This window comes from Helicoverpa armigera, chromosome 24 (genome assembly GCF_030705265.1).
Source record: "Helicoverpa armigera isolate CAAS_96S chromosome 24, ASM3070526v1, whole genome shotgun sequence".
NCBI classification, from domain to species: domain Eukaryota; kingdom Metazoa; phylum Arthropoda; class Insecta; order Lepidoptera; family Noctuidae; genus Helicoverpa; species Helicoverpa armigera.
The window spans coordinates 7,255,089-7,279,509 of NC_087143.1; the positions used below are offsets into that span (position 1 = coordinate 7,255,089).

General features: G+C 35.0%; 3 protein-coding genes and 1 long non-coding RNA gene across 4 annotated transcripts in view; 3 read left to right on the forward strand and 1 right to left on the reverse strand.

Moving 5' to 3' along the window:
- Positions 1–3,005, forward strand: part of LOC110371161 (structural maintenance of chromosomes protein 5) — a 24,589-nt gene extending 21,584 nt beyond the window's left edge. The window contains exon 20 of the mRNA XM_049850128.2: positions 165–3,005. Within this exon, the coding sequence (XP_049706085.2) occupies positions 165–296 (132 nt within the window). The 3' untranslated portion in view covers positions 297–3,005. The remainder of the gene's footprint in view (positions 1–164) is intronic.
- On the reverse strand, positions 2,910–13,729 carry LOC110371175 (armadillo repeat-containing protein 6 homolog). The gene is made up of 9 exons (XM_064041087.1): positions 13,476–13,729; positions 12,931–13,080; positions 12,042–12,259; positions 11,559–11,715; positions 10,685–10,820; positions 10,123–10,288; positions 7,111–7,204; positions 4,850–4,999; positions 2,910–3,932 (listed from the first exon to the last, which is right to left on the reverse strand). The coding sequence occupies exons 1-9, from the start codon at positions 13,590–13,592 to the stop codon at positions 3,717–3,719; spliced, it is 1,404 nt and encodes a 467-aa protein (XP_063897157.1). The 5' UTR covers positions 13,593–13,729; the 3' UTR covers positions 2,910–3,716.
- LOC135118619 (uncharacterized) lies at positions 5,200–6,029 on the forward strand. Its single transcript, XR_010277689.1, has 2 exons — positions 5,200–5,595; positions 5,680–6,029. It is a non-coding gene; the product is annotated as an uncharacterized LOC135118619 (long non-coding RNA).
- Positions 13,730–14,220: 491 nt separating the features above from the next.
- Positions 14,221–19,387, forward strand: Shrb (shrub). Its single transcript, XM_021327279.3, has 5 exons — positions 14,221–14,541; positions 16,516–16,693; positions 17,475–17,625; positions 18,470–18,584; positions 19,204–19,387. Exons 1-5 carry the CDS (start codon positions 14,361–14,363, stop codon positions 19,245–19,247), a joined length of 669 nt encoding a protein of 222 aa, XP_021182954.1. The 5' UTR covers positions 14,221–14,360; the 3' UTR covers positions 19,248–19,387.
- Positions 19,388–24,421: the final 5,034 nt, after the last annotated feature.

The window sequence follows — 24,421 nt, forward strand, 5'->3', positions numbered from 1 at the left end:
AAAACGCGTGCATGTCTGCATTCAAAAGACAAATATGCGTGAGGACAAAAGGCGGTCTTATCGCAAAGCACTCTTACATCCAACTCTTGGATGGAGTCGATTTGTAAAGAGATACATTGCGAGCGTACAAATAACGACTTGTTAAACATTTCTTTCTTTTACAGCTTCTAACAAACTTGGAGTACAACTCAAAAATAATGATCCACACAATTATGAACGGACAGAAGATAATGCGTTATAACAAATGGAATTATGACTCGTTCTTACAAAACGCGCGACAGTATAGGATGGCGTGACACCTATGTTTATTTGCTTTTTTCTATGTTGTATAGTCGTTTTTAATGAGTCCGGTCAATATAGACATTTGAAATAATATGATAAAACTTACCGTTTTCGAAAGAAATTCAAAATACATTTAGATTTTGATGTTTGACTCTGAATAACTTTTGAAGCACACATTATGGGATCGATGGGGACTTTCAGAACTTTTTTGGAAATGGTAAATTCAAGCTCTCCACCAATATTTCGATTTCCGGGAATTATTGTTATTTGACCATTATTTTTATGTCTAAATTGACCGGACTGAATGTTTATCTTGTACTTATGTCGTTTTGAGTTACGTGTTTTGTGTCTAAAAGTTTTCTGTACGCGTAAAAATATGAAATGAGACCTAAAATATTTTGTGATATTGTGGCTTCCAATCAATGCAATAGGTGTAAATAGCTGATGAATGTTGCACCCTTTAACTGTTACGATAACCGAGCCATTTTCAGTTGTCGAATCGCTGGTAAGTTAACGACTGGTTATGGTTTGGTTACAGTAAAGTTAAATGGTACAAACTGATCCTTAGTGAGTACATATTATTGCTTGTGAGTTGAAAATGTCTATATTTGTATGTCAGACACGAAATCGCGTAATGTTAATACAATAATTAATTAATATTAAAATCTGAAACCACCAAAATAATAGTACAAAGTAGTCAATAGTTTTTATATTCAATACAATATATACTTCCAATAAAATCGATCTCAGTGGCGTGCACTTGGAGAGGCCTATGTCCAGCAGTGAACTGCGATAGGCTGATGATGATAATGATATACTTCCTAGTAACATAACATAGCATTTTTTAAAGATAAAGAATAAACACATAGTGAACAAGTCCTTATCTTGCATTTGAAAGAAATGTAGGTTATTTTTTCATGTTTTTTAAAACGTGAAAACTCAGTTTTCATGAAATACGAATAATTTTAATTGATGTTTGTGTCATAATTCTTGTGTGGTGCCTAACTTCATGGCGTCTTGTAAAATTGCGTAAGTCTATGGTACTAAACCATTTTAAGGTATGTATCACTGACCTGTATATTTACCACTGGACCGGCTGTTCCGTACGTTTGACAGCAATTTTTTTGTGCCCATTTGAAGCGCCAATATCGTTCTGTCCACAGAACTAATTTTGACGTATAATTTCAAATGGCTGTGAGAGAAGTGTTTGTTCATTGGTTCACTGTAAAATAATGTTAGTACCACGAACACTCGCTACATCTAACAGCGCCAAAATGGCGATTATCAAACGGGCACAAAAGCACGTTGAAAACAGACGGTCCAGTGGTAAATATAGAGGTCAAGTGGTATGTACGAACCTGTGCTCTGAAGTTAGTCACAAGCCGCCATGAAGTTTGGCGTGATCTTTACTTTTTTAAATGTCGTCTAAATGTCTTTTATACGTATCTTAATTTTAAATCTATATTAATGTTATGTATTAATACATTTAATGTATGATCAAAGAAAATGTAAGTGATAATCAAGCTGTGTTGAGTATTCGTTTATAGTTTTAAGCCAAGCCCAAGTTCAGCGACAATATATACGTCAGTTTTTATAAAACAACTGTTTATATGAATTTTCACATTCAATTCTCAAGAGGCTGACAGCACCCAGAACAAAATACATACGAAAGAAGCCTGATGACGGGATATAAATAAATAGCTTTAAAATAAGTTGAGTAGTCAAAAATAAAAATCAACCAAGTTCTGTATTTACATATGGACTCGTTAAGGTTACAAATTTTATCAATGTACGTTGATAAGTAATACAGATATTTTTGTTGGAAGATCATTTTAAGAGGTAAGTTTACATTTCTTTGTATCGAGAAAACTTTTCGAAAACGTGTTTTGAAATTAATAGGGTTCTCAGAAATATATTCAAGATTAATACATATTTTTTTGCCGTCAGAAACTGTAGATTTTGCCAAAAAATTGTTTGAGACAAGCCAATTTGGGTGCTTCTTGTATAGCACTGGTACTCAGCTGAATCCGGTTAGACTGGAAACCGACCCCAACATAGTTGGGAAAAAGGCTCAGAGGATGATGAAGCCAATTTGGGTGCTGTCAGCGCCTTAAATTTTATTTTAAGAAAAACTGACGTTTATTTTGTCGGTGAAACTGGGCATTGAAATGTTAGTGTATAGTTATTTTTGTATCTGATTGTCTCTTTGTACGTCACAATGGATATATATCATAGGAATTCTGTATTTTTTGTGTTTGAGATTTTAATATAATGGCGTTTACACATTACGCGGCACGCCGCAGTGATATTATTTTGCCTTTATCAACTACATTCTGATGAAAATTCCGTCAATGCGCAGTGTGTAAGGACTAGATTCCAAGAAAGCGGACCAGATTTGTTTAAATAACCCATATAATTTCTCTGCTTAAAAAGCAGGCCGATGAGATGATTACATAACTTAGCTCTATGTGTTGTTCAAATAATTTTTCGCTCTGCTTTGGTGGAGTCTCGTCGTAATGTGTAATTGCGCTATTTGTATCGAATGCAAATACATTTTTACTCAAATCATAATTGATGATGATACACAATAAAAAACATATAATGCAGGAATTTAAACAATAAGTCACTTTTATACGATAATTAAGTTTTTTATTCAGTATCCAAATACATTGCGTATTTCAGTGATAATGTTATCGTAATAATAAATAATTATTTTTTAATAATTAGCTGTTTTATTTTGAAGCTCTGTGTGTTAATGGCGTTAGAAATACAAAAAATACAAATCTATCACAACCTAAATACAATTTACTTTAGTACAATAATACCTGGTTATTAAACTGTTTAAAAATATACAAATGACAAAAGCTATTAAATAATTCGGGAATGTATAGAAAAACAAAATAATCGCCAATTTTACCCAATAGTTACACGAACTTGACTTTCAAAAAACATAATTCACTTTTCATTGGAATAAACAATTCAATTTTCTTTAACGCATAATTATAAAACTAGCTTCTAAATAAGGCATGTTGTGGTATGTGTATAGAAGCTAGGTTCCGAGGGATTCAATTCCCGTAATCGGGTAAAAAGTAGACCTCAGACTACCAAATTTTATTTACATCACTCCAGCAGTTTTCTCGTGAGTTAGATAGTAATATGAAGTATCCGCAAACTACAGATTTTTGGTCGGCCGACAGTTAGGGCTCAGAAATCAGTATTAAGATAATACCTATGACCTAGGTATTAAGCCGGTATCAAACCGACTAAAATCTATTTCTTGAAATATTTTTTTTTCAACCATCGGGTCGAGTTTCGACGGACTGTTAAGTTTTAGTGTGCGGGTACCTACTCTTTCTCTCGCATTTATAATATTAGTAAGGATATGCTCGCGAAAAATCCTTCCAGAATTTTCTCCCGAACCAAATGCTACTCTATCAATATTCCAACTGCACTCCTTTGCCGGTCCACTGTTCGTCCAACTTGACATCGCATTCCAAGTCTCTTAAAGCCGACTTTATGTCAAAGCCGAAGTCGTCTCCAAACTTCTCGTAAGCACTGTTGAGTAGAGGTTCGACTCCCAGCTCGTGAAATTTCGCGTTGTGTTCTTTACATCTCGCTACCATGTTGCGGATAGCCCAGCAGGCGTTTTTCTGTGAACAAAACATAAATATAAAGAAATTTGCAAAACTGCGAAATATGGACTTAGGTGTGTTAATATAGTCTATCCTGAATGGATTTTAATGAAACCTGGCAATACATAATTTTTGTCTCCAAACGACATCCCGGCTAATAAGCGTGTCAGTGAAAAAGTAATTAGTCAATCTTTTAGATAACCCTAAAATAATGGACACGTATTTTTTCTTCTCTCTCACAGACCAATAGCAACGAACATACAACACGTTTTAATTTTGTGTTACGTCATTTCTAGGTAAAATTTTTAATACAAATATTAACATTTTACGTGGATACAAGGCATTCAAGGTTGGAGTTGGGAGTTTGTGACGAGAAGTGACGTAACACTTTTATGTACCAGGGCCGCGGTAACTCTTTCGAACAATCCCGCAGCACCGGCAGGCTTTGGCCGTGCTAGCGTTAATGTGAAGTACCCTACCTGTACAGCAGCGCTCGCGCAGGCACAGCGCCGCTATACACTTAAGAGCTCTGCCTCATCAAGACGCCATGGCGACGTCGCTGGCTACGTATCCAAGCAATTAATATTGAAATGTTTTGTACCTAACTCACTTGGCGACGGTTTGGCAACGTCGCCAAACTGGAAGCGTGGCCACGAACTATAGTTCTCGTGGCTTCTGGCTACTCGACGTAGCCACTCATACCACTATTATGTACCTACACGGTAAAGTGCACCGCACTCAGTCGCCAGTGTGGTCGCCAGTCAGCGAGCGAACGTTGCTTGTACGAACTGACTGTCGAGACGCCATGGCCACTCAACTTGGGGACCTTCGGATGCCAGAAGTAGCCAGAACTGCGCTGGCGACGTCACCATGGCGTCTTAATGGGGCAGAGCTCTTAGTGTTAGCGATGTCGCTGTATTGTGTAAGTATCCTACCTGTACAGCAGCGCTATCGGGATGTAGCTTCATACACTGCAGGATAGCTTGCGGCGCGGCGGCGTCCACGAACTGCTGCGAGTGCGGCGCCTCGCGCAGGCACAGCGCCGCTATACACTTTAGTGTTAGCGATGTCGCTGTAGCGTTGTTCTGCAATGGGCAGAAAATAACATAGATGAAGGACAAATCAATTAATAGTTAAAAATACACTAGAAAAACAGGCAACAACTTTGCAGGTTCACGGTTTCAAAACGTTAGTCTCAGTCGGCAAGAAACTCTATAGATAGACACTCTTTCAAAAGTAATATGTTCAAAAACATTCTATTACATAAATATAGTAGGTTGACAAAGTTATACAATAGGGTGGAGCGATTTTATTTTTTTTGAATTTTTGCTTCGGCATACCTGTATAAAGTTGCTATTTTAGGTCATTACTAAATACGAGAAAGCTCAGTTTGTTTACGTCAAGTTTAGAGGTGCCCCCATCATCGTAAAGTTTTGAAAATTTGCGCAAATTCCATAAAATCGCAAACATTGTATAAACTCGGAATTATATTCTTAGCGATGCTTTATTAGTGTAAACTAAACAAGATTGAACTGGAAACGTGTTTGTTCTGATCGGTAGGTTCCCTCTCATCAAAGAAATGGCATTAGCCAACTCGCGCGCGTACACGAGCTCACTTGTTTGTCGTGCACTTAGGTACTTGACACATCGAATCTGACGGCTGGGAACAAATACATATATTGTAAGTAATATTTTTCACATTCAAAACTTGCAGTTTCGGTTATAACCGTAGTACTATTAAAAGTATTCTTTGTCTTAATTACAGAAATATGTTGCAAGTTAAAACACGACAAATGTCAAGCTGTCCTGCCTCTGGTTTGCCAGAAAAGTTGCCTGTTTCCCAGTTACCAACTTACAACGACATTATGAAATATTATTTATTTATCAAAAATGAATTGAAGCCTGATATAGCAACAAAAGAGCCAACAGTTCATGAAATATCTGAAAGGCTGGCTCAAGAAGTTTTATAAATATGGCAAAAATCGTCGCTGCCAACTGTAAGTTTCAAAAGAATCCTACAATTGATTCGCGTTTATCATGACAAATACAGATGCTTAATGAAACCATATCGAGGCCGTCAAACGGACATTAAATACCAAGAAAAAAATAATAAATTCATATCAGACTTTTCATTTCTTTCATTTCTTTGATATTTGTAGCTGCAAATGCAAAGTTATATCGGATTGTAACTGTCCTAAAGAATGTCGCATTCCCAAGGAGGAAGTTGTTTTTTTATTGGATCAAAGAACGACCAGAAAAATGATAATAGGCGGTGTCGATGTGGCTACAGCGGCAAAAATAAAAAAAAGCAAGAAAGAAAAGAAAAAGCTTTATATCGCAGTAGAGAGGTAAACTATTTTGATAAACCTTGTTGTTCTCGTTCATTGACTGATGATTTGGTAACAGAAAGCAGCAGCTCATGCGATAGTTTGCTTGTGCCATCTACTAGTCCTCAGTATAAAAACCCAGAACAGGTAAAACATAAAGCTTCGCCACCTAATAAAAATAAAACGATTGAATTTAACCTCATTAGCTCTTGCATGCGATCGTACTGGAGTTTCGCATAGAGCCGCTGTTATTATAGCTTCTTCTGTCTTAAAAGATGTAGGCATTATTGAAAGCTTGAAAAATGTGGTCAAGAACGGTCTCAGTATGTGTCAGATTATTGATTTTCCATGTCACACTCAAGCAGTAGAGCGCTGCATCAAGTTGGTGACAGAAGCATCAAATGCAGTTTGTGGAGATAATAAAAGAGACGGTTTCATTAGAGCGAGACTGCTTTCGCGTAAACGAATGCCTACTTTTAATACGAAAAATCAGTTTGATATTTAAGTTTGCTTTTTTAATGTTTAATTTTTGCAATAAATAGAAAAATTGGATTTTTTTATATTTTTTATGTTCATCTCCTCTGGGGCACCTCAAAATATTGCGACTGGTAAGTCAAATTTTGTACACTTGTTTTGAATATTATAAGACAACTTTTCATCCCTATTCCGTTGAGAAAAAACGATTTTTTTTTTGCTCCATACATTTTCGCTCCACCCTATTATACAATGCAACTGAAAGGTAAACTGCAAATCTATATACTATACAAGAGAAGAAATTTTCTGGTCAAAGTTCATAACAAGACTTCTAATACGTCTAAATACAGCATAGCATATATCCAAATACATATTTTTTAATGTTTTGAACTCACCGCATGCCTGTTTAGAATCAACACCGTGATTGGCACGATACCGCTCTTGACCAGATCTCGCTTGACGTCATCATGTCCCGCTAAAGCAGTAATTCTGTAACAAATACATTTACAAATAGTAATCAGTAACCTCAGTTTGGATTAGGCTCGGTTTATATTGTTTTCATCTTTAAATTCATTAAAATTATAATTTATCTTTTCTTTTCTTTTCTCCGTAACTTTGTAATGTGCTATGTTAGTGTAGTGTTAGTGTTAAGTTAGTAGTAATATGTGGAAACGTTGTTGATTGTACATTTATATTTTAACTGTAGTAATTTTGTATTTGTAAGATTTGATGTACAATTGTTTGTTTTCCCAAATAAAATAAAATAAAATAAAAATCAGAGATTTGGATATCAAATAAAAGTAAATATTTAATAGTTAGCAATATTGTAATTAGAGATAGGCAAGTACTTATTCAAGTTAGATTTTTTTTTTAATAATCTTGCGATCGGCTTAACCAGCCTTTAACAGATTTTTGTGAGGATTTATTGACAGTTGAGAACTGTGCCTCCAACGAGGAAACCGTCTTATATTAAACTGGGATTAGTCAACAAAGAAAGTCCCATGTTAGACATTCAACATGATGAAATAGGTTGGATTTTAAACGTTTTTTTTTTTCATTATTGCATTAAATCGCGTGTCGACGAAACACAAATAAATTAGACCCACTTTTACTCCCCATCCACCAAATTAAATAGGTCATCCCCATAACAACAACCTATTTATTGCCATGACAACAACAACCAGTTTACTCAATAAAATCCCTAAAAGAAAATCGTCATTCTACTGAACAATTTCGGAAGACGATGACAACACAAGAAACAACTTATCGCTCAAGAAGAATCTAATATCGTCCAAATCAGACTATTGTACTATCAAACCAAAAAATAAAAAAAATCTGAATCTAATTTAAAAATAAAATCTTGAGAAAAGGATCCTCAAAATGACAACAGCAGAAAAAGGCGACTACCTATCCTTCGGCGATCGAAACAACGCCTTATCTACAATCAAAGTCTGGCACGAACATAACCAAAAAGTCTTAAAAGGAGACATCATCAGAACCACTGATAAAAACACTGCAATCACCAAGAACAGTATTATTAAGGTCAACCAGACTTCTTGCGAAGATTTTAGTGATAGCACCGACCAATTGAAACATAGATCCAGACATATAAACTATTGGAAGGCAGAATTAGAAAGAGCTATCAGAGATATGGATGCTGAAATTAATGTTCTAGAAACTCAAAGACAGCAACTAAAAAATGCTATGGACACTTTGAAAATACCTGAATATATAACTGAGGAATGTCTAGATTTGAGAAGGAATAGAATGCAGTCAGATCTGATATATGATGAGCCACAAGAAGATCTGTTTACGGAGTCGGCTTTGATAGAAAATGTGAAAAGACTTCATAGAGATCTGTTAAGGGATGTTGAGTATCAACTGGATATGAATGTGGCTTCGAAAACGTGGTTGGAGAGGGATTGGAGTGATAAATTCTTGGCTTTTAAGTATGAGAGTCAGAACGCTTATTTGGAAACGAAAGCTGTAAATGTTAAGGATTCGGCTGGTGCTACTAGGCTTTCTGAAGGTAAGAGTTTTTTGAAAATCCAAGACCACACTAGTCTGTAACCAGTCATGGAATTTAATATAAATAGCATTTTTTTTAGCCATGTTGCTTAAAAAATAATTTAATAAGACTTCCTGCTTATCTTGACTTTTACAATCATGTCATATCAAATCTAGACACACTTTGTTTAAGTATGTCTGGGAATCATTGACACTCACATCACCATCTGCCTAGACTTTTTCCCAACTATGTTGGGGTCGGCTTCCAGTCTAACCAAATTTATATGAGTACCAACCATTTTTCTAGTGACTACCTATCTGACCTCCTCAATCCAGGAACTCGGACAACCGTTACAATAATCGAAATAATGTTTCTTTCAAGGTCAATCCAACGTGCCATCATGGGAACAGCACACGATAAACGCCTTAAACGAATTCAAGGTCACCATCGACAAATCTAAGGCTTTAAGAGCTAAAGTCGACGCAGTTCTCATAAACACTTCTCGCGATCTTCGCTCCCAAGATATTAAGGTCAACAAATCATTGAGCGAACGCATCGCAAGGACTGAACAAGTAAAAACCGAGTTAGAAAACCAGTTGAAATTGACCTTGGAAAAGATTGTGGAGACGGAGAATATTTTGGAAATGCTACATGAAGAAATGTTGAAGGTTTCGCAGAGAATACAAGTAGCACAAACAAGGCTGAACACGAAGAATTGTAGGCCAAATGTTGAGAATTGTAGAGAAGGTTCGTTAGTGGCCTTAATAGAAGAAGTAAGAGATTTAAATGATAGTATGAGTTTGTTGCAAAAGAGATCGATAGAGACAGAGAAATTAAGGGCGGAGTTGATACACGAAAGGTCTTTGTTAGAGAATGAGATTATCGTAAAGAAAAAGACACTGTTTTTGGACAACGATAGGTGTCTGTTTTTGAGATCGCACTTTCAGTCTGCTGAGAAAATGTGTGGGTTTTAAAGGTCTATAAATTAGTGATCACTCTTAAAAATAAACACATGACATTGGGACAAAGCACACAATATTTAATTTACACGCCGGTTTAAAATGTTTTTGCACAAATGCTTATTAAAATATAGTTGCTAAATGGTGTTTAACTTCTAATCCAGTCCATAAATCAACATAAAAAGCAGATAAAAATAAACCTTTGTTCTTTCTCAGGATGAAGACTATCTAGTTTCGTTTCGTCTAAATCGGTTGAGCAGATTCAGCGAGAAAGTCGTTCGGACGGACTTACATAGCTCATTTTTATTACTAGACAATAACTGCTGTTCTACCCGAATTTTGAAGCAAGTAGATGCAAATTGCACTACGACCTTCACCGAAGGTCAAGGTCAAAACTCAAGGTCACTTAATAGTAAAATTTTTATGTAAAAATTACTTACAATTTATCAGCCTGTTGTACAACGCCCACATTATCGTAGTTATCGGCGAGAATAGTGAAGAGTACTGAGACGCCGCAATCGCTCACCATCTTACATAGCTCGTGGCGGACCAACAGACTGGCTATTGTTAACATTAGTTCTGATACTAGCGGGGGTTTTGTGTTTTCTGTAGAAAAGAACGTACATATTTGTAATTTTAAATATCCTCAAAAGAAATGAAATCTGAATTTTTGTAGGTATCCATAAAAAAGTTCTTTTACGGCATCGGAAATTAAATTATGGCTTTTGAGCAAAATTATAACTTCAATTCAAAAAAATTGTTCAAATTCATTCATATTAATAATATTAAACTGAAGATTTTATTTGTTTGCTTGAAAGCGCTATTCTTAGCAACGTTCTTCAGGAAAAAAATATTTTAGATCCAGATGAGCTATCTAACTCTAAAATGATGAATTGATTGAGGAAAGACATAGGCTAGTTTTTATCGAGGTGCGCGGAGTACTTCTTCTTTCGGCACCCGGTGAAACCGTTAGCATAAAATAATAGTCCTACTAAAACGTACCTTTCAACAAATTAGTAAGTGGCTCCAACATTTGAGCGCCCAACTCCTTAGCGTGATCATGTGCTTTACCAAACTCTACCCTAACATCATCATCCAGTGTTAACTTTCTTATTACTTGCAGTGTTTCACTTAGAAGCTGAAAACAAGATAAACGAAACAATAAAAAAATCTGTGCTGCTATTAGCCCCATTTCTGAGTACATCTGACTGTAGTTGTTTATGGAGACATCATATATTATAGTGCACACGAACTCGCACAGACATAGGTGCACTTTATGTTAACTCACGGACTGCAATCTGACACGATCGGAGAGAGATCAGTTACTTTTACAGCCTTTTTATCGTCCCACTGCTTTGCACAGGCCTCCTCTTACACGGAGAAAAATCGAGCGTTAATCACCACGCTTGCTCAATGCGGGTTGGCGATATCAGACTATATAGTCTAGGTTTCCTCAAGATGTTTTCCTTCACCTTTTTATCAGCCATTGGTGTCCAAGATATACTTAGAAAGTACATACAAACTTAGAAAAGTTGCATCAGGCACAGGACAAACATTTACGTGGTTTAAAACCCCGGGCTGCTTAGAAAAAGTTTATTAAAGCCCACAAAGCGATTTCGGCCTGAATCAAACCCGAGAACAACGAGGCAGGCCTTTAGTACAAACATACATAAACGATATACTTGAAAGTATGGTTACCCTACCAAACGCGCTGCCGAACAAAATAGCATCGCATCGCATCGCAGATTTGTGTGGGCGCCCTATGGATTGAGTGAAGCTATAGGAAACTGCCAGTATGAAGATATTTTTTATTTTTCTATAGAAAAATAGTTTTTATTTGATTTCCCTTCATACATAAATTATTTTTTATACTTACTTTAGTATTCCCGGTAACTTTAAGCAAAAGTTTAAGGTTTTCAGCAATATTCTTAGCAAAAAGTTTCTGTCGGTTCATCTCGTGTTTGATACAGCAATTTGTGGTCCATTTCAGTGTCGCTATTATTATGTCTTCGTTTTCTACGTTATCTAGAATACTGAAACGTTAATGTTAGTTTAATACAGAATTTTTATGATGGAGTGGTAAGGCTCACACTCAAAGCAGTTTGTCCACACGTTCAGTAATATCCCTGATTATAGAAACTACATTGGTTGTTGAAAAACTTCTAAGCTCAGCTTGCTTTTTTGTGAAAGTTACAAAAGAAAAGTAGGTAAGTGTTGAATCAATTTTTATTCCTAGAGGTGGCACAAGTCAAGCTGTAATTTTTTTTCTATATAGCTGTATAGTAAATGTAAGTATAATTGGTGCTAATATGTACAGTTATATTTAATACTTTTGATTTTCATATGCCAAAATACTCACTTCTTAATCAAATCAACACCTTTAGCATCCAACAAATCAGGCTGCATTTCCATCAGTGCTGACAATGCATCCAGCACACTTATCATGAATTTTGTGTCTCTGTCTCCGAGCTCTTCAAACAGTTTGCTATGCTGCGAGTAAAGGAGGTCTAACAGCACTTTGTATGCACCCTCCTTGCCGGCTCGAACTCTATGGGCGATGTCTTTTTGACATTCTGACTGGAAATTAAAAAAAAATTATGTAAGTATTTTGAAAGCATAAAAGTATTATATTAAGATGAAAGTTAAAGGTAGGTAAAGCTTATATGATAAACAGGAAAAATAGAGTTAAAGGTAGTTAAAGCTTTCTATGATTATAAACAGGAAAAATGTGATAAGTTCAGGTTTTCTAAGAAAAAAGTTATATTAAAAAAATCATTATTCATCCTTATTTCTTATGCTATTAGGTTCAAAATGTCATGTTTCTTGAATGTCAGACTTTGTATAATTAGTAGGTAATAGGTATAGGTTTCTATAACAAATTCACTGGAAAAGATGCAGTCATTATCTATTTTAGTTCTTTATGTCATCAAATCTACTAGAATGAACTATTGCATTTAAAATATATCCTGCTGATCACGAATGCAAAAGTTTGTCTGTTTGGATACTTTTTCCTCTTACACGCAAAAACTGACAAATAGATTTTGATGAAACTTCAGAATAACATATAGGCTACTTTCGAATCCATGCGCTAGATGTTCCCCTAGAAACTTCTGAAAAATCATCTGTCTAGCCTTTTCCAATGTATTTTGGGGCAGATGAGTACCAGTGCTTTACAAGGAGTGACTTCCTATCTGACCTCCTGAAAATACAGAGAACAGCTAGTACAAAATTTTTAGAGTAATTCTTACCTTCAACACATCCAATTCCTTTAAAACTTCATCAGAATTATATTTCTTAGTGGCACACAGGTCCTTTAGTTTTGAAATTGTTTCTGACACCAAATGGTTGTCTCCCGATCCGAGAGCCAAATCCTTTATTATGTTTGAAAGATCCACACCCTGGAAATAAAAGATGAATAAATTAATCTAGACTAATATTATAAAGCTGAAGAATGGCCAAAACTAATCTCTGCAACTGATAGACTGATTAAAAAAAATCTTTCAGTGTTAGATAGCCAGTTATTTTATTAGGGTGCGTTTTATCAAGCACTTCTCATGGGAGGCGGGTGAAACCGCTTTAAGAAGATAGTAAATGTATGTAGGTATCATACGAAAAGCTATATACAGGACATCGTGATTTATAATTCCATGATTAGATCACCTCAATAGAATTAATTAAGGACATGACTAACTCGATTTTAATGGCGATGATCAAAGACTTACAAATAAAACACCCGTTCTAAATATAAATTTGCATGTACAAAAAATAAACTAAAGGCTCTAAGGAAACTTACCTGTGCCTCAAATTGGGCAATCGCCTCTTTTATAGCTTCGTCCGGAGTCATATCAAATTCGTCAATGTTTTCTTTCACCACCTCGTCGTATGTTTCTTGAGTTATTACACGAACCATTTTTGAAGATAACTTAAGGTTTTTAATTCAGGTATAGTGCGAATTATGCAGTACTTTCAAAGGAATTTATTGTTTTATTCACATGAGGTGGACTGCTGCCGAATGAATAATGACAACTTTTCATTGACATATAACTATACAACTTTTCGTGAAGTCGGTGAGTGAAGTAATCTGTCAACGTCAATCAAAACAATTTGATGTCAAAGTGGCTTCGTTCTGAAACCGAAACCGTTTTGCTTAAAGGGAAGGAAACTATATAATTATGTAATTTACTAGAAAAACTGATGATGATTTGTTGAACATAATGTAACTTAAACTGAAATTATTTACACATACAATAATTTTTATAGTAATTGCATCATGAAGATCAATCATGTGTTAAAAACAGAATTTGACATTAAACAGCTTGTGTCATGGTGCGTTTTGAAACTTAATCAGAAAAGATATATTTTTGGCCCAAAAACGATAACTTTAATTTGTGATACAAGATCTGCAAATAACGGGGGCATAGAAATATCATTTAATTATGAAAAAACCTTAGGAAATTCTTTATACTCTCACTTAATTCTGATATCGATTGATGTCTCAGGAAAGCTAGAAAAGATAACTTTGGGCAAGTGTTATGCTTTGATTGTCACCTGGGTGACGCATACTCCCGTAAAAGAATCGGAATCGAAATATTAATTTCATCTTTTTACGCGTAATAAGTGAATAATCTTTGCATCGTGTTGTTTATTTAGCATTTATTAGGGTAATAGGACAATCAGAATGAGTTTTCTTGGTAAACTCTTCGGCGGGAAGAAAGAGGAGAAGGGTCCGTCGACACATGAAGCGATTCAGAAATTACGTGAGACCGAGGAGTTGCTGCTTAAAAAACAGGAGTTTCTAGAAAAGAAAATCGAATTAGAAATACAGACAGCTAGGAAAAATGGCACGAAGAACAAGCGAGGTAAGTTTACATCGAACTACTATAGCATTCGTAGCACGCATTATTTTTCGCAATCACGGACTCGATTCTTTGTTGACATGTAGGTATATGACCTTGTTTATCAATTAATTGTTAGACAAATTATATATTTCGTTGGTAGGTACATCCTATTGTCATCTGCTATTGAGAGTTTTATCCTGGCCTAATATTACAAGGCTTGTAGCTTCTGATTGTTCTATATAATAATTAAAGAATAAAGCCTAGGTAATACTTGTAAATTAAATCATAGTAAATTAAATTATCAACAAAAACTGTTCAATTTATGTTTCTTTCAGTGTTTTTTTTTGCCTCATGAAACCCTGAAGATGAAATCAGAAATGGTTTCATCACCCTATAGATCTACAATATCCTAAATAACTTATTTCTTTGATACAAAATCCTTTGTTAATTTTAGTGTATTTTTCATTTACTTTGAATTTTCATAAATAATTCTTATACCAGCTCTGTCAGTGAGTGATTTAGTGACAAATAGGTCTGCCATTCTCGAGTTATACATAGAAAGTTCAAAAATATAACTTTCTTTGATACCTTTCTTTGATTCAAAGTACCTTTGAAAGTCTGATATGTATCACGTGTAAGTTAATTGTTGTTATATGAGTCACAAAAGGATGTTTAACTTTGTTTTCTCAATCTCAATAAAAATGTTTTAGATTCCATAATACTTTATTTCAATATCAGTAGCTTATTATTCTACTGAACTGATCACAGAAATAAAATATCTTATTATAATAATATCACATTCCTGTGTGAAATTAAATACATTAAAGCAAGGTTGTTAGAATTAAAGCAATAGTTGAAGTTCTGTAGCTCTACTCTTTCGGTTTATATCTTTAAAGTATTCCATTTACTGAACTAAATTTATTTTAAATAATTTAAGTCAGGGCCTATTTTTTAATCATTACTTAACTTCTGAGTTCAAATATGGTGATTTGACATGTTTTTTAAATTAAAGCTGTCAGAACGTCAAACATATTCTTCAGATTGACAGTTACTTGGTGATTGAAACATCGGTTTCCAAAAATTGGTACAAAAAAAAATTTGCTATAAAGTAGGTACCTTAAATATTTACAAATTCATCAAAGAACCAATGAACTGTCACAAACACAGTTTTTTACACAAAACTACAATATCAATCTCGTTGGTGACCTCATTCTTACTTACAAACTATGTATAATCTATTAGACTTGTCATTAACTAGCCATTGTACTAATACACTTTATTATTGTAGTCATTTGTAAGAGATAACTAGAACTTGTTAACTGGGCCTTTACTTACTATGCTGGATCTAGATTTGGACATGGATTTAAGTTGCCAAGGAATAAGAAAGAATAACCATACCTACAACATAATAATGATGTCCACGGCCAATTTCGGCCACGGCGGCTGTTCTCATTTAAGGAGATCAGCCAGCTGCGCAGGACATATTATAGTGCACAAGCATTAATCACACAACATATATTTGTACAATAAACACTGGTACACTCAAACCCACAAGTCAATGACTGCTGACTTGGCATTTACATTATGCACCGGTTTTGAAAATTTATATCTTGAGGTAGCTACTTTTGGGGTTGACTGTAAATGATTAGAAGCCCATAGTCACTATGTAATACTTACAATAAAGTTTGTAAGGATGTTTGTCCTACTTTTGGACTACTGATTAGAATAACATGAAACAATAGTAATGTCATGCTTATTTCTTAATTATCATAGGGTATTTAGTGTAGTGCAGTAGCTTTATATTTCTCCAGCTTCAAAGTACAGTAGCTTTACATTTCTTCAGTTTCAAAAGATTTTAATATGTGCACTCAAAATTGGCATAAACCCAGTGTTTTCGAAACCACTCAGAAAATCCAGTCCCCAATCTTTTCCCAAATCTCTCTATTTATCATAAATCTCTGACACCTACTAAATAAATCCTCATTCTCTTTCCAGCGGCGATCGCAGCCCTAAAACGCAAGAAGCGCTACGAGAAACAACTGACACAGATCGATGGTACGCTCACACAGATCGAGGCGCAAAGGGAGGCGCTGGAAGGTGCAAACACTAACGCTCAAGTGCTGAACACTATGCGCGATGCGGCTAATGCTATGAAGCTCGCGCATAAGGATATGTTAGTATTTCTTTTTTTTTAAACTTGCTTCTTGTACATGGATAAAAAGTAGCTTGTATGCTATTCTGATATTACTGTATTACTGCCAAATTACATCAAAATCCTTCGGGTAGTTTTTGTGAAAGAGGAAAAACCACTAATCATGCGAATTTTCACGTTTAATAAAAAAGCCGCCGCGTATTAGTATTAATATAGCCAGAAAGTGGGTCACCAATCATAGGCTTGGTGTGGTTGGTCCGTGGTTTGGTGACCATTATGAATTGAAGAGTTCCTCAGTGTTTCGGCTGTCATTTGAGTATCTTTAGCAGTCGTTGTCGTTGTACGCAGTCTAACCAAGACATTGGGTTGCCTGAGTAACTGGGTTGAGAAGGTCAAATAGGCTATTGCTCAATTTAAAACACTTGGTACATAGCTGTCTCTGTTAGACTGGAACCCAACCCCAAAATAGTTTAGGAATAGTCTAGGCAGATGATGACCTAAAAACTAAACATAACAAATCTAGAGGTGGGGACTAATGGCCGCGACACAGATTTTACAAACTAATGCGGCTATTAACGAACACTAAACAATAAAATATCATTTTTTTTTCTAATACTCTGATTTATATTTATTGGTTATTATTAGTTATAGATAGTAGATAAAGACATTAGTTTTAAGTATAAATAATTTATATGTAATTAAGGCGCATTTATCGCATTGGGGTAACCTGTAATGGTAAATGAATGTATGTAGATGTAATGTAGAATAAATAAATAAAATATTTCCTCTCTTCAACTTACAGCGACGTCGACAAAGTACACGACATAATGGACGACATAGCGGAACAGCACGACATTTCCCGCGAGATCACCGACGCCATTAGCAACAATGTGGCCTTCCCCAACGATATCGACGAGGATGAACTGGAGAAGGAGCTTGAGGAGTTGGAACAGGTATGGAAAAGATAAAGAATACCATAATACCATCATCATCAGCCTATCGCAGTCCACTGCTGGACATAGGCCTCTCCAAATGCACGACTGAGATCGATTTTCGGCAATCTGTAATACTATATAATTTTTAAAAAGAGTAACCATGGAGTTTCTGGCCCGTTCCTCTCCATAGGACTACTACTGCTACTTTTGGAATGGGCAACTACAATCGAACTTAGTTATGTTTTTGACATTCATAAGAGCTTGTAAAGGCCTAAATGAAAAATTAAAGAAAAAAGATAAAAAGTCAATTTTTAAATGTAGGCTGAAAATCAGCATCTTTTTGAAGGTCGAATGTACAAAAGACAGCCCCCAAAACACCCGCTCTTCACCACTTCCTATGTGTTTTTGCTGGGAAGAAGAAGTGGTGGAACAAACTCCCTAGCTTATATGTAAAGATCTCGGTAAATATGGTAGATGGGAATTAAATTCCGAGCAAAGGTCCAGAAGGTTTCTAGAGTGATTTGTACAATGTTTTGAGGCTCCATAAAGTTCGACAAGAATGATTGCAATGAGATTATTTTAACAATATAAATTGACAACCTTTGAACTTTGTATACAATTTATATTGTACACAATGCAGTCTTATCTACAACTACTAATTTCCGCCCTTGTCCCGAAGCAGATACTTACTATGTCCAGATGGGGATAAAAAAGATCCTGCTAACCTGATAAAGGGTCAAATATTAAAATAACTTTAAGCCATCTCCTCATCTAGTTTGTAGCTCGTTCTTGAGTTATAAATAGTGTAACTTATACGTCTATTACATTAAACTAAACCAATTCTCTATTCTTACATTCACAGGAGGATCTGGACAAGGAAATGCTCGGTATCAACGTACCAACGGACAAACTGCCCGACGTGCCCACCTCCGAGCTCGTGCACGACAAGCCCAAGCCCAGCAAGTCCAAGCAGGCTGGTCAGTAATCTATTAGTTTAATTTGTAATCAATTAGTTTAGTAGTCGTAATCAGTTAGTTGAATGGTTACTTTTGAGATCGTGCTTGACAAACAAAAGTCGAAGCAGGTAGGTTAGTAATCTATTAGTTGAATTGGTAATCTGTTAATTGAATGGTAATCACTTTTGTTTGAGACCGTCCACGACAAACACAGGCCATTCAAGTCCAAGCAGGCTGGTGAGTAATCATTAAATTGAAATGGTAATCAGTTAGTTTAATAGTCGTAATCAGTTAGTTGAATGGTAATCACATTCGAGATCGAGTACGGCATACACAAGCCCTTCTAGTTGAAGCGGGCTGGTGAATAATCTATTAATTGAATAGTAGTAATCAGTTAGTTGAATGGTAACCACTTACGAACTTTTGTGCTACAAACCTTGTAAATTGAAGCAGTTTGATGAGTTGATTTCATAGTAGTAATCTTTTCATTCAATAGTAATCAAATAGTTAAATTGAAAAAAAAGCCTTTCGACTTTGTCTGCACTGTCCGAACTGGACTATCAAACAAGAAACTGAACAAAACCAACGAAAAATTCAATAGAGATTTAATTTTAATATATTTCTTTCTGTCAAATTACAGAGGATGACGACGAGTTGGCACAGTTGCAGTCCTGGGCTACATAATGCGATGCACGCAACTCGTGTATTTGTGATATCTATAGGTATTGTATAGCTGCTCGCTTTGTTTCAGTATTTGTGGGGATAATGGATCTAAAGGCCAATTTACTGATAACATAAACGTCCGTTTTTCTCATAATAAGTGAATACTATGAATATTGAACTCCAAAAAATCTGTAGGTCCCGGCTGTCATTGAACATCCTTGGCAGTCGTTACGGGTAGTCAGAAGCCAGTAAGTCTGACACCAGTCTAACCAAGGGGTATTGGGTTGCCCGGGTAACTGGGTTGAGGAGGTCAGATAGGCAGTCGCTTATTGTAAAGCACTGGTACTCAGCTGAATCCGGTTAGACTGGAAGCCGACCCCAACATAGTTGGGAAAAAGGCTCGGAGGATGATAAACGCGAAAAAAAACATGATCACAATCAATATATAGGAATTCATAGTAAACTGTTTTTTTTAAGAAAAATAGATGTTTATGTTGTCGGTCTCACTCAATTAAAAAATCGGAGAAAAATAACTAAAGTAAGAAAATCTCATTCAATGCAGTCATCACAATATTATAAGAAGTATGAAGGTTTTAAGCAAGGAGAAAGATACTGCTGAAAGTAGGAACGAACGCCAATATATACATAGATAGGTACATCATATACTAATAAAAATGAATAATAAGTGATCTTATTACATTTGTCATAAAGTGCTATATAGCATAAACTTCCAGATTAGATTATTCACTGATAAGACATGATTTCAGAGAAAGGTTTTCATGATTTCTAAAGATAGTAACATAGAGGTAAGATTTTAAATCATTGTGTTTTTAACAGCTAAGATATTTTTACCGTAGAATTTGGATAGAAGGTGCTAACTAAGCTATTATTTCCATCTAGACATATAAAAAGGTACAGCAATTGATTGCAATAACTCAAAAAAATTTACAAATCCATTATCCCCACAAAACTCGTACAAAATATTGTATAAATATGTATTTAAAGCATGTCGACTAGAATTCGCTTTCGTATTTCAATAGTAAAGTAAAAATAAAATAAAAATAATGTACACTCTGCCTTATATACAATTTTCATATTTACTTAGTAAAAATATTGATTGTATTGGTAAGTGCACGGGAAGTTCAGTTTTCAATTTTTTTGTTAAAATTATTAAGTTTTAATTTAACCCATTTATTGGCATCATTTAACTATAACGATAGCAGGACCATTTTCAGTTGTCATATCGCCGATTTGACCAATAGGCGGCAAGTATACGGCTGGTTATGGTTTGGTTATCATAAGAGTTAAATGGTGCCCTAAAAGTTTCTACATTGTTACCGAATTTCTGCAAAAAAAAAATAATAAAAAAGTTTTTCAAAATGGCCACTTCGCCAGAATGGATACCTACATATACATACATACTTCCAAAATGTTAACCAATTTTTTTCTATATTTTTAAAACTGTAAAAAAATCTGAATTCTGAAGTTGTGTGGTTGCTGGATTTCAACTATTACAGGTCAAAAAGAGTATGATAACTCCCCACCATTTACACCGAATATTAACTAAAGAAATAGCAATAATAATAGCAAAAATAAAAGTAACTAATTTAAACGGAGTAAATGATGCCGGATTTATTATGGTCAGTTTTTTTTTAATTTACAGGTAATCTATGTAATTTTCATAATAATGGAGGTATGACTAATATGCCGATAGACAACTATAGAAAAGTTATGATGAATTTTGTGCTTATGATAAAGTAAAAACAAAAGCTGTGAAGTTTTTTGATATTATTTCAACTTTCTATATTTGTTGATTGGCATTTGGCATAAGTCATACTGATCATTATAAATTACACTGTATATTTTTGTGTACGTTTTTTTCTTTGTAAAATATTAAAATTGCTTAAGTTTTTTTTAATGTAAATTGAAATTAATTTTCTATAGTTTTTTGGTATAATTATTAAAATCGCAATTTAAAGTTCATATTATCTAATGGTAAAGCACGGATTAAGTACGGATAGCAAGAGATAAAATAAAAACTTTTGTTATGCATTAATTGTTAGTTAATAATTAGGATTAGAGCTAACTATCTGAAGCGTAAATTTTTTTAAGCTGTAACATTGGTTCAATAATATATTTTATTTTAAGAATATTTTTGTTTTATTTCTTACAAGATGACATTTTTATCCGCATCCTTATGATAAATGAGAAAGTATAGTTCTATTTCTATCCTACCTATGTACCTTGGTTATAAGAAGTGATTTAAAAAAATATTTATATTATTTTTATGATATAAATACCAGGTTCCGTTCAAACAAGAATACATACTGTGACAAACATACTTCTTCTTCCGTGCAAAAACACATAGGAAGTGATGAAGGGTGGGCGTTTTGGAGGCTGTCGTTTGTATTTTTTTTTTGACGTTCGTAAAGTGCTGTTTTGCAGCCAAGTTTGAATAAATGAGTTTTGATCTGATTACTCAATTTCATCTCAATCGCTTCAACGGTTTGCCGTAAAAACAATACAGATTGATCGCAGTACTACAGATCACAGATTACTTAATAGTTACTACGTGTAATACTTAGTACCCAAACAATAACAAACCTAGATATAATATATGTATGTGTATACATAATAGTTACAACATGATTAGCTGGCTATAAATCTTCATGTCAAACCATGTTTGTCAGTCAGAAAGCAATTCAAATAATTGTGAGCGGAATTTTGATAATACAATGTATGGGATACTTTCCCTTTGCAGGTGTATTCTGGTAATTCTCTCATTTATCATTCATCCTCCGAGCCTTTTCCCAATCATGTTGGGGTCGGCTTCCAGTCTAACCGGATTCAGCTGAGTACCAGTGCTTTACAAGAAGCGAATGCCTATCTGACCTCCTCAACCCAGTTACCCGGGCAACCCGATACCCCTTGGTTAGACTGGTGTCAGACTTACTGGCTTCTGACTACCCGTAATGACTGCCAAGGATGTTTAATGACAGCCGGGACCTACAGTTTAACGTGCCATCCGAAACACAGTCTATGGTGTCTAAGATATACTTAAAAAGTACATACAAATTTAGAAAAGTTGCATTGGTACTTGCCTGACCTGGAATCGAACCCGCGCCCTCAATGGTTTTCAATTTATATAGGATCCTTTAAAAGTTTCATACCTACAACTTTTAAAGTAGTTTAAAGTAAACTAACATACGACACCCAAAACCTAGCGTTACTTACCTATTGTAGGAAAAATAAATTGTAGCTACTGGTATAGCGAATTGACACCGAACATTTTCATACAAGTAATTTCAATTTCCTATGTTATTAGGTACTTCTTATATTATACCTCTATTATCCAAATAACGCGCTATTGTTTATTTTATTATGAAACTTTATATTCATGCGTTTCGCTCAAATCATTTTAATCTTATTGTTTTCTCTTTTTTATTTCTTAAGTTATTCCTTGTTTTTTGTTTATTTTGTCCTGTCTTACCCAATGTTTAAACAATTACTATTCACTGGCTTAACAATTGCTAAATTCTAACGATATACAAGCACTTAATGTATCACAAATCGGATTTGGCATCACTTACCATTGGAATTTAAACCTTATATTAATAAATTTAAGATCATTGGGGTTGTAGGATTGTTTGAAAGAGATACCGCAGTCCTGGTACATACAGGGCTTAAAAATAAACGTGGTAGGTTTTAGTCAGTAAGAGTCTGACACTCCCTCACGCTGCACCCACGGCGGCAGAGTGATTTGATGACTTTCCACCAAAAAATTACCTATACTTTGTTACTCACAAATTGGATTTGGCCAATAAGGTAGACGGACGACCTTATAAAGGTCGCCGGAAGACGCTGGATGCAAGTCGCCTCCAACAGGTATCTGTGGAGATCTAAGGGGGAGGCCTATGTTCAGCAGTGGACGTCCCATGGCTGAGATGATGAAGATGAAATTGGAAGCGATATCGAAACAAAATCGCTGCTTCAAACAATATTAAAACGTTATGGTGCAGAATAGGACTGTAGTTAATTTAATGGTATGCGACCATAAGTTTATATTAGAAGGCCGATATGCGATAGCTCCAGTGCTTCTGTGTTTACCCTGGTATCAACATGAAGACTTATATCTTGGTGAGTTTATTATTTGACTATTATCTACGCAGTTATAAGCAGAAGATTTTCTAAAGAAATATTTTCATCGTAAGGACTGGTTCGTATTTTAGGTAAACTCCCTTTATACGCTTAAAAAAAACTTCTGCAATATATTGGCCCTAAGTCTAAAAAAAAATTGCAAATCAGTATCTAAGTTAGTCACTGTTGGGCCTTGGGACCCATTTATCGGGCATAGACCAGAGCTAAGTTGTACGTTTTTTAGTACTAATTTTGTCCGTGTTTTCATTTATTGTCATCGATACTTCTTTTACCTTGTTATTTTATTTTTGATTGTAAACTGTTTTAATAATTTTCAGTTCCTATCCGACACCATTCTACCAACTTTAATACTATAACTCCAATTTTTTTTGCAGTGTCTCCTAATAGTTCAAGCCGTTCAAGCATTTGTTGCACTCGATCAAAAACAACTTCAGGATCTAAAAGACACCGCATTTGCGAGACTAAAAGGATTCAAAGATGCTGCATTTACTATATACGCATCAGCTTCAAAAGCTGCCTCGGAGAAATTATTTAAATTGAGGGAAAAGTATAAAAAGATGCTTCCGAATGTTCATGCTAGGGGGTATGTTGCAACACAAGAAACGAGTGGCGATCCAATTGTGAAAGAATTTTCGTACAGCACTAGGAGACAAGAATGTACTTAGCTGTTTGATAGATGTAGACCAAACGAGATTGTATGGGATGCCAGAGAGAAGCTATAGGAAGGAAGAATTGTTTTTCTTGTGCAATATTGTTTGCTAATAAATTATTATTTCTTGCTGATTTTTTATTTCTCCATAACCATTTTAGAAGTTAAGTCAGAGTAGGACGTCCACCAACAAGGTGGACAGACGACCTTATAAAGGTCGCCGTCGACGCTGGATGCAGGTTGCCTCCAACAGGTATCTGTGGAGATCTAAGGGGGAGGACTATGTTCAGCAGTGGACGTCCTATGGCTGAGATGATGATGATGATTCTAGAAGTTAAGTTATTGAAGGAATTAGTTTCAGAAATTGGAAGAAAATAAAACAAAAAAA

Coding starts and splice junctions, on each gene's coding strand:
- LOC110371175 (XM_064041087.1), bottom strand. CDS start 13,592: ATGGTTCGTGTAATAACTCAAGAAACATACGACGAGGTGGTGAAAGAA. Junction 13,081..13,475: donor TTGCCCAATTTGAGGCACAG/GTAAGTTTCCTT, acceptor TTTTATTTCCAG/GGTGTGGATCTTTCAAACAT. Junction 3,933..4,849: donor CCGATAGCGCTGCTGTACAG/GTAGGATACTTA, acceptor TTTTGTTCACAG/AAAAACGCCTGCTGGGCTAT.
- Shrb (XM_021327279.3), top strand. CDS start 14,361: ATGAGTTTTCTTGGTAAACTCTTCGGCGGGAAGAAAGAGGAGAAGGGT. Junction 14,542..16,515: donor TGGCACGAAGAACAAGCGAG/GTAAGTTTACAT, acceptor TTCTCTTTCCAG/CGGCGATCGCAGCCCTAAAA. Junction 18,585..19,203: donor CAGCAAGTCCAAGCAGGCTG/GTCAGTAATCTA, acceptor GTCAAATTACAG/AGGATGACGACGAGTTGGCA.